The sequence below is a fragment of the Lynx rufus genome, unplaced genomic scaffold (genome assembly GCF_022079265.1).
Source record: "Lynx rufus isolate CCGP_SWC_20201006 ecotype Redwood Valley unplaced genomic scaffold, mLynRuf1.p SCAF_14, whole genome shotgun sequence".
In the NCBI taxonomy this organism is placed as follows: domain Eukaryota; kingdom Metazoa; phylum Chordata; class Mammalia; order Carnivora; family Felidae; genus Lynx; species Lynx rufus.
This window is the reverse complement of record NW_025814828.1, coordinates 56,320,796-56,331,716: the sequence shown is the minus strand read 5'-3', so window position 1 is coordinate 56,331,716 and position 10,921 is coordinate 56,320,796. Positions and strand designations below refer to the sequence as shown.

Sequence of the window (10,921 nt, the reverse complement as noted above, 5' to 3'; positions counted from 1 at the left end):
ATAGTGCCTTGAACGTATGTAGCTCTCCATTATAACTGCTCAGATTTGCTTAGACTTTGATAATCCAGCTAAGCCATAGTGGCCTAAGCACAATTTTCAAATATTCAAATATAGCTGTGCAACAGTAACCCTACGGTGAATTGTGTATGTGTGTATATATACACCTCCTACTAGTCAATGCCTGATATACCTGATAAAAACGAAGCAAGCCTATTGGACCAACAAAACAATAGTATTCAATCTCTGCTTGCCAGACCAGGCATGACTGTAGACACAGTCTCCCTATTGGTGCCATCTAGGTGTCACTGGAGCATTGGAAAGCTAGGCTTTGATAGATATAAGTCCTTTCTTCTTTCCTTTCCCATTGGAAAAATTTCCTCTTGAATTTAACTTGACAGGCCAGACTTTGCTCTAGGAATAAAGGTTTACATAAGTCAATGTCTGCACTGATTTGGATAAGGCATGAATTTTATGAATTTAACAATTCAACAGAGCTCTGTGTGTGTGTGTGTGTGTGTATGTGTGTTTAGTTTTACAGCATCTCTATGTCTTCATCTCTACAACCCTGGAACTGAAGATGTCTATAGACCTCTATAAAGACAGTGGCAGCAATAAGAAACAAAGGAGGGAAACCTTATTTTTATATTTAAATATTTTAGTTATTGGGATGACAAATATAAAAAACTAAATTTAAGCTGCACTTAACATAATCTAAAGCCACACTATAACCAGAGGAAATAGATTTTATTTAAATTCAATTTGTGAAAAAATATATATATATTTGTGAAACTTATGTTGCTCTTTTTTAAAACTTAAAAATTAGTAGTACGTGTTATAAACATCTCTCTGAGTTTTATTTGTTGGTTTCACACACTACAATATAAAGCCTGTTAAAAACAACATATTACATAAATTCTAAAATCACATGTTTACTTGAAAAGTTACTTTCATATAGTTTTGTTCAGCATTTTATCTTAAATATTTCTATCATGGGATAAATGGAAATAAGAATTTAAAGGTAAAATACTAACCAACTGGCTATTTTGTTGTTTTTTTTTTATTTTAAGTTTTTTTATGGTACGTATACCCTTAACATTTTCTTCTGGATGAATATAATATTAACAGAAACCAAGTATTCATACATAAAAGGTAATTATAGAGTTAACCATGAATATTGAACGTTTTGGTGTTCCCATGTGTTAATATTGTAGAACATATTCTCAATTTTACTGCACTTTAAAACTTGTTTTGCTTTTGAAGACTTGTTTAACTTAATGATATTTATGTACATAGTTCACGATATGTTTAAGAGTATTACTTTCTATATAGAAAAGGCCCTGACACTCTAAAGCTGAAGTCACAGTTTGTATCAATACAATAAATACTCACTATTTTATTATATAGATTGCATATATGAAATTACAATAATATTTTACTGGTAATTTAATAAGACAATATGTTAAAGAATACTAAATCTGTATGTGTGTTTTGGAAAATGGTACTGTAAAAGAGGAAGTCTGTGAAATTTTTAATATACTGTGATCAGCATAACAAATTATGTAAATGAGTTATTTTTTAGCTTCAACCTAGTAAACTTTTTCCTGTTTATAAATATGAGGTGTAATTTATCTATTTGGGATATTTTTGAATAAGTGAATGATATCTTACTGAAAGCCAGACTTAATATTCTAAACTTTAGATGTTCTCTTTTATATAGTTCAGGTAATAGAGTACCTTTCACTTTTTGAAATAAAAAAAATGTTTTTAACTTCTCATATTCTTAAATTCAAAATTACTAATGCTTTCACAACCTTTCATACCTTGGCCTCTGTTGATTTCCCTTAAAAATTTTAGTAAGGAGGCTAAACCTAGGCTATTGGATTTCCATGTTAAGTATCAGCTGCAACAACACATACACTTAACACCTATATGTAATTCATGTTTGAAAACTTGCTTTGACTTTTCAAATGAGATCAATTATAAGTACATACTAAAATGATACAATAATGTTCATGTTTAATAATTGAAGGAAAGAATATATTTCTTCTTCCTCTCTTCTGCCTATTCCATTTCTTGAAATGACCAATTTCCATCCTATTGATAAAGATAGCTTTATGGCAGCTTCACTACCACAACACATGCACCACCTCTTCCAGTGTTGACAGGAACTTCCTAACACAGAAAACAAAATCAAGAAAAGAAATTACCGTTTTAATGAACTTTGTCCTCAGCATAATATATATAATACAACATGTTGGAGTTGAACAAGTCCTTAGCTATTCTGGTCCAACATTGCCCTGGCATAAAGATGGAAAATGCAGTCCAGATAGTTGTCCAATATGGTGGAAAGAGTATATTATTTAAATTATGTAGACCTAAGTTTTAGGAGCAGTTGATTTGGGGTGATGATTTTCTCATTTGAAAAGTTACAGCTAATAATTCTCATCCTTCAAGGTTTTTGTTAGGATTAAGTGAGACAATGGATAAAAATAATTTGGCAGATAATGGTTATAATTCCATTATCCATTAGCTCTCTTTCACTCTTTCCAAAGTCACACAATGAAAGAGTGAAAATCCAGGAATAGAATCTAGATCTCTTAGCTACTGGTCAATAATTTCCAGAAAATTAAATTCCACAAGCTTATACAAACATTTTGATTATTGTATTTGATCTAACAACTCCTTGTTTGCTAAAAAAAAATTCTCTGCCATTCCTAGCTGGTCCTGAGCATTGATAAAGTAAGAAGCTACCTACATGGCCAAATTTGAATGTTCCTGAGGGTCTTAATGAATCATATTGTTGGAGAAAAGAGACAGAAAGCCATTATCAACTATCATTATGTTAACACATATTTATTTACAACAGTAACCAACTTACTACATACACTACAGAGCAGCAAGAAGTCAGTGTAAGGGAAGGTGAAGTTAGATAAAATACAATGTTTGTCTGTGGAAATGATGAAAAATTAATCATACTCTATTTTTTTTATTAAGCCATCATTTAATTAATAGAACACCACTAGATATTTTGGAATAAATTCATAGTTATCACTAGAAAAAATGTCAAAAATATCAAGTTTGCCTTTAGAATCCCCAAGATATCCTTTCAGGGCCTTCTTATACTCTCCTTAGAATTTCTTCTGTTTGATGCCTAGCATTCTTGAGAGGGTTTAATTCCAGTTTCTCATCATGCACTAAATTCCTTGAATGACTGATTAAGATGAAAATTGTTGCAGTTTATAGAATCTATAAAAATGGAACTGAAAACAAATTTCCCATGGGCAACAGCCAATAAGAAGGAGCAGATATTTGTAGACAAGGACATTACTCTTGAGTTCTCAAGTCGTAATACATACATAAAAATCCAGAGTAAAGCTTTTGAATTATTGGATCTGATTCACTTTTTTGTGAAAGGAATGAGTCCATAAAGTCAAGAGAATGTGCTGTCCCCTTTCATATAAGTACTGATGGATCCTGTTCATGACAAATTAGATCGACTGTTTCTCTATAGCACAGATAAAGAAAATACTGCAAATTTTACTAAAATATTCTGGGTAGGCCCTAGAGAAGAAAAGGATGAAATTAATTCTGAAGTATATTTTTTAAACTTTTATTAAAACCTGAAATGTACTAATTTCCATACTTTCAATGATAGTACCTCTTTCCATTCATCTTTCTGTGCATCATATGACTCAACAGTGTTCAAATAAGTATGACCATCATATCCCCCAACCACATAGAGTTTACCTCCGAGGGGACATACAGCAACGGCATCTCGAGGAACACTCAGAGGTGCCACAGTTGACCATGAATCATTTTTTGGATCATACCTTAAGAAGTTTAGGAAGACAATTGAGAAGGGAAGTCCAATAGTGTTAAAAATAATAAGCATTCATAAAATGTATACTTATCCAATATAAGGAATTAAAAGCACCTTATAAATATCAAGTTTAGTTTGACCAATAAGTGTTAAAATAAATACATGAAAAAATTCTATTCATCCACAAGAGATCACTCAAGCATATAAAAAATATATTTCCTTTCCAAAATACTATGTATTTCTTTGATCAGTACCCAGATTCTCTATGAGGAAATTTCATATATTAGTATCTTAACATTATATGAAAAATGCCCCCTCTCTTTTTTAGTATGCTATTTGGAGAGCTTTTGTTTTTCTCTTACCCTTTGTTTCTCAAAAGTTATATGTGAGATGCCTGATCTTATCATATGAAAGCTCACATTTCAAGTAAATCTGAATATAATTGTCTTTTTTGTTTTGTAGACTGTAGTAAAATAGTTTTAATACTGTTTGTAGTTAGAATGGCCATAGTCTTATCCTATATTTTCCCCCCATGAATATTCCTATTTATTGTAACAGAAGGATTTTTTCCATTTTAATCTGAAGCTAATTCTTTATCTCCAAACCTTTTCTGTGAGCAAAATGAAAGAGAATTCGGTAAGTAATAAAATCTTCTCCAGGAATTCTTTCGTAAAATTTTAAGCCTTTTAAAAAATGCATAACACTAAAATTCAAAAGGAATAAACAATGAAAGAAAACTTATATAATTATACATGGAAATGTTCTCTGATTTTGTATTGGCCTAGGTACAAAACTCAATGAAAAAGGTGTATTTTACAGAAGACATTTTTATTTATTACCTTCTACTAATTTTCTTATATTTCTATTTCCCCTTTCATTTCTGTTTTCATGTCTTTAATTATACTCTAAATTATCTAATCTCAGGTTCAATTTGAACTTGGTCTCACATCCAGTAATATTTTTAATAATATCTGTAATCAGCAATATTAAAATATCTTTCATGTCTCATACATATTGCTGAGTGTCATGTAACATCATCTTCAATTTTGATGTTATAATAAAACCTAGAACCAGAAAATCCACAACTGTATGCTTTAGTTAAACAAAATTTTCAGCATATTTGCTATTGCTAATTGATGTTGCAGTCAACTAACAGAGTACACATATAAATGAATGGGGAACCAAGGCTCACAGAAGGGTTTCTTTACACATTTGCATCCAAACCTGACTTTCCTGTATGTGCATGGTAATGCTAAAAAATCTGGCAAATCTGGATTTAACATGAGGGATTGGGGTAATGCTGAATCTTCTGAAGAAAAGACATTTGCACTATGGTTACTATCTGTAAAGGCACACAGGAAAAGTTATTAAAGTAAATGTTTAGCCACTATATCACTTTCAAATTAAATAACATCACATTTCTCCCTTTTTGTTTTTGCTTTTCTATCTCTCCTCACTTTGAATATACGTATATATATTCTAGTACAAAAAAAATGGAGCCTGAAATAAAGACAATTCATCATGGATTTATTCCTGCACTTAGAGAAATTAGGAATCATTTGCTTGACTTCTTTGCCTCAATTTTCTGATAATCATTATAGAAATAGTAATCCCTGAATCAACCACCATGTTTATGTGATGATTTTAGAAAACTTTAAATGATTACCTTAAATAATTGAATGAGACTCCTAAGGTATTAATAGGCCAACAGTGTTTTAGGTGTTGAAAACAGTGTCAGGAAAATTGTCTCAGACATAAAAATGAGGATGATCAAATTTCATAGAACATGAACTTTTGATTGGCTTTCTATTAACAGGACTATTTTATAACTCTGTAGGTGTTAAGTTGTAGAAAGCTGAGTTTTCTTGTGATTCTTATACATGACAATATAAATGGATTTTGCCTGATATAGAATTAATTTCCATCAGGTAGAAATGACCCCCAATGATTGCATTTTACTCTTTATAGGATATTAACTACTTCCTTGTCTATTAATATTTTTTTCAGTATTAATTGTCTATGTCTTTTCTTCAAAGATTCTTTGAAAGATTCAGTTTTAACATCGTATAAATTGCCTCATTAGTTAACGAATCATAAAGTCTTTGACCCATGTTAATTTTATGTTTTTATGAAAGCCATAAATATAATTTTTTGAAAATTATAATTTAACACTTGCCATTTTCTTAAGGTCTTTTGAAGGAAAACACCAAAAAGGGGATAATAATAGTAATAACAATAATAATCATTACAAAAACAATACAAACAAATACAATACCATCAGATAACTTCTACTGAGTACTTAACAGGTGCCAGGAAGTGTGCTTACTGCCTTATTATTTATCATATTATGCTTTATGATGTTGACGCTATAATTATCCCTTTATTTTTTCACATGAGGAAACTGATGGTAGTGGATGTAAACTAACTGGGTCAAGGTCACATAATTTGTAAATAGTAGACCTGGGATTTGAACTCAGATTGGTCTCACTCCAAACTTAATACTTTTAACTAGTATACTATACATTTTTTGGTATATGGGAAGTGCTCTTTTTTTCCATTAATTTTTTTAATATATCTGATTTTTTAAAAATAAATATGTTTGGAAATTTAACTATGTCAGTAAATAAGATTAAACATTTAAGTATTAGGATATGTTTGTCGAATATTTAGTTTTGTAGTCTGCACTATGAACTTTTTTATATAAAATATGAATTGAGTTTATATTTTTCTAGTTGCATGTGTGAATGCCTATTTAAATAAATATAGACACTTTAAGAAATTATAAAGTTAATTTTACATTGGGCTCTCTGCTGTCAGTGCGGAGCCCACTTTGGATATTCTGTCTCCCTCTCTCTGTGTCTCCCCCTCCTCTCTCTCAAAAATAAATAAACATTAAAAAATTATTTTATGTATTCTAGAATTTTTCTTATTAAATACATATTTTTCTACCAAACTTTGTTTTGTACACATATGCATTTAGATACAAAGAACCAAGCAAATGCAACACAAGTTATACCACTAAGATTCAATAAGAAGATTCAATAAGAAGCCTCCAAAGCTGCAATAGAGCAAAGCATGGATTCTAATATACATAAAAATCTCTTACTAATTTGGATTTCTTACAATAAAATTGCTACTATAAGTGCTTAGAATATTATTTCTGTCTATAAATTTACATGATTTAATTTTTAATTAAGAAGAAACTTTGTGAAGGCAGGTCTGATTTTCATAGTAACAAACCTTCATGACTTTTTATTTGTTAAATGTAATTTTGTACAGTACTGTGTTATTTTGTATAAAACTCTTCTAGGTTACTTTTAATATTTTGGTAAAGGACATAAATTCTCTATATCAATATGGAGAATATGGCCACCCTTTGGCTTCACCTTCTCATGAATGTATAATTCCAATACAGTTTTAAGTATTACTGGAAACTTAAAATAGCATAATTTGTTTTACATGAATTTGTTTCTACTTTTAATAAAGTTGCATTTTCTCAAATATAGTAATTCCTGATATTATCTGCTTATGATCTAGTCTTTTCCAATATCAATAGTTTATATAAAGAGGAGGCTATAGTTATTCTATGTTTTAAAAACTCAAATATTTTCACAGGCATAAAAATAGAATCTGGTGTCTAGGTACCATTACTTAAAATGAAAACTACACATACCTTTTATGGATACAAGTATGAGATTTTGAATGTGTGTATATATTTTCTGACAGGTGGATTTGTACCAAATCTTTTGTGAGTTGTATGCTCTCTACACTTTGGTCTATAGAAGGCATCAACAAATTATCTAGGCAATTAAATAGGTGATGAGTGTTAAGGAGGGCACTTGTGATGAGCACTGGGTGTTGTAAGTGATGAATTGCTAAGTTCTATACCTGAAACTAATATTGTACTATATGTTAACTAACTGGAATTTAATAAAAACTTGAAAAAAAATAAAATTTAAATAAATAAATTGATCAATTAATAATAAAATAAAATTTCAATAGAAACTATTCTTCTCTCAATTTATTACAGTAGATTTTATTTTATTTTTTAATATGAAATTTACTGTCAAATTGGTTTCTATACAACACGCAGTGCTCATTCCAACAAGTGCCCACCTCAATACCCCTCACCCACTCTCTGCACACTCCCATCCCCCATCAACCCTCAGTTTGTTCTCAGTTTTTAACAGCCTCTTATGTTTTGGCTCCCTCCCTCTCTAACTTTTTTTTCCCTTCTCCTCCCCCATGGTCTTCTGTTAAGTTTCTCAGAATCCACATACGAGTGAAAACATATGGTACCTATTTTTCTCTGTATGACTTATTTCACTTAGCATAACACTCTCCAGTTCCATCTATGTTGCTACAAAAGGCCATATTTCATTCTTTCTCATCACCACGTAGTATTCCATTGTGTATATAAACCACAATTTTTTTATCCATAAATCTAACCTATGCCCCAGCAATAGCACTGCTAGGAATTTACCCAAGAGATACAGAATGCTGATGCATAGGGCACTTGTACCCCAATGTTTATAGCAGCACTCTCAACAATAGCCAAATTATGGAAAGAGCCTAAATGCCCATCAACTGATGAATGGATAAAGAAATTGTGGTTTATATACACAATGGAATCTTACAGTGGATTTTAAACAAGTATTTATTCTACTATATATTTTTGGTCTTTCTAAAAGAGAAACACAATTCCCCTTCACAGACACACACACACACTCACACACACACACACACACACATGCACGTGCATAGTAAAAGCTTAAAATTTGGTACACATGCCAAAATTCTGCATTACAAAAGTAGAAATTATTGGCTTCATGTTTAATTATATCATTTTTCTTGAGTGTAATATACTGAGCTTTTGGTTCCATATTGAAATGGAAAGTCAAATATGATTAGTTTCCAAATTTTACAAAATCTTTTTTGCCACTATTTTTCATTTAACCAAAGAGGGTTTCAACTTCCATTTCTGTATGGTGATAACGATGTACTAGATTTTCAAGGTCCTTTTCATTTGTAATTACATGTAATTTCTTTATTGTACTTCTGTATATAAATAAAGGACATAACAAGTTCAGCTTTATCTTTCAAATATGCAGGTAACCCAAAGTGATTTTCATGTGATTTTTATATTGTTTCTAATGTTGCATCACTAGTGAGTTATGTCAGCAAGCTGGTAGACTAAGAAGCTCTAGGACCTCATGCTGTCACAGAAACATCAAATAAACAGATACTAGCTGAAATAATTATAGGAATTCTGGAAATCATTCAAAGATCCACAGCCAAATAAATTCTCATTCAAGAAAAAGCTTCATTCAAATCAGTAGGCAGTTTTGTGATATTTTCACTTGTCCTTGCCCCCTACCCTCCCATCAAATGACATCATGGTTTGTAGAAAGCAGTGACCCGATCCCAGTTCCTTTCCTTGAACCAGAGAGAAAACAACAGACCTAATATGCAAGAATCTAACCTGTCTGGTTGCAGAAAGACAGATTATTCTCTGTTACATAATTCAGATATCAGAGAGTCAAAAGTGACACATCCCAGATCTCAGGTTAATAAAATTCATGGGAAGTTGTAGAACACATGGCTTGTGAAACATGTAGGGATATTACCAATATATACACAACTTGGGAAAAAGATAACTGATTGGAGATTATAAGAGAACAGCTAAAGCTTAAGAAGCAGCATGGCTTAAACTCTTAAGGAAAATAAGACATTTAAAAACTGTCATATACACAGAGAATCAAAACACACACAGGCACACACACATACAAAAGTTGAGGAAACACACATCCAAGAAATGTCTGAAAAGACCTCAAGTCTTCATACTGGGTTGATCCCAGGCACAGAAGATGACCTGCCAATTAGTGATGGTTTTCCCATGCATGTAGCCAGTCTTCAGGGACTGGAACAGGTATGTAATTTCCAATGCCCAATTTTATATAAAAGATCACAAAAAATACAAATAAACAGGAAAATGAGTTTCATTTAAAAAACCACAAAAGAAATCTCTGGAAAACATCCCTGTAAAAACACAGGTATCTGACATACAAGATAAAGACATTAAGGCCACTATCATATATATATTCAAAGAGCTAAAAGAAAGGTAGACTAAAGGAAACTAAAAGATCTGGAACTAAAAGAAAACTAAAAGAAATCAGGAAAATTATAACCCAACAAAATGAGGATGTTAACAAAGGAAAATAAATTATGATGAAGAACCAAACAGAAAATCTACAGCTGAAAAATAAAATCACTGAATCCAAAAAAAAAAAAAAAAAAAGCACTAGAGGGAGTCAGTAGGAAACTCAGGCAGGAAGAAGAACAAATAAGTTAACCTGAAGACACGTCATTTAAAATTATGAAGTCTAGGGAGCAAAAAATACAGAAAAGTTAACAGAGTCTAACAGACGTATGAGACAACATCAATTAGATCAACATAGGCATTTTGGAAGTCCCAGAAGAAGAGAGTGGAAGAGGAAGAAATAATATTTGAAGAAATAATAGCTTAAATCTTCCCAAATGTGAATAAAACAGGAATCTACAAATCCAAGAATCTAAGTGAACTTCAAGCAGAACAAATATAAACAGACCCACACTGGGATAATATAATCAAATTGTTGAACATCAAACACAAAAAGAATCTTGAAAGCAGCAAGACAAAATCAATTTTTGACATGCAAGCATCCTCAATAAGATTACGAGCAAATTTTTTAGCAGAAAACTGTAGGAATGTATATTGAAAGTACTGAAAGAAAAATCCTGTCAACTGAGAATTCTATATCTGGCAAAACTGTTCTTCAAAAAAGAGGGAAATATTAAGACACTCCCAGATAAGCTATTGGTAAAGGAGTTTGCTTCTAGAAAATCTGTCCTACAAGAAATTCTAAAGTTGGTTCTTCAAGTTGTAATAAAAAATTACTAAACAATAACTCAGAGTCATATGAATATATGAATAAATATTTATATTTATAAAATATGTATATATGAATATATAAAGTTAACTGGTACAAGTAAAAACATCGGCTAGTGATTAATAAAACTAGATATTATTTTAATTTTGGTTTGTATCTCTACTTTTTATTC

The 10,921-nt window shown here is 31.0% G+C and overlaps 1 protein-coding gene across 1 annotated transcript in view; it reads right to left on the bottom strand.

The window, feature by feature from the left end:
* Positions 1-2,112: 2,112 nt before the first annotated feature.
* KLHL4 (kelch like family member 4) overlaps positions 2,113-10,921 on the bottom strand; it is a 56,049-nt gene continuing 47,240 nt past the window's right edge. Inside the window, exons 10-11 of the mRNA XM_047075804.1 lie at positions 3,659-3,830; positions 2,113-2,172 (exon numbers count right to left, since the gene is read on the bottom strand). Of these exons, the coding sequence (XP_046931760.1) occupies positions 2,113-2,172; positions 3,659-3,830 (232 nt within the window). The remainder of the gene's footprint in view (positions 2,173-3,658; positions 3,831-10,921) is intronic.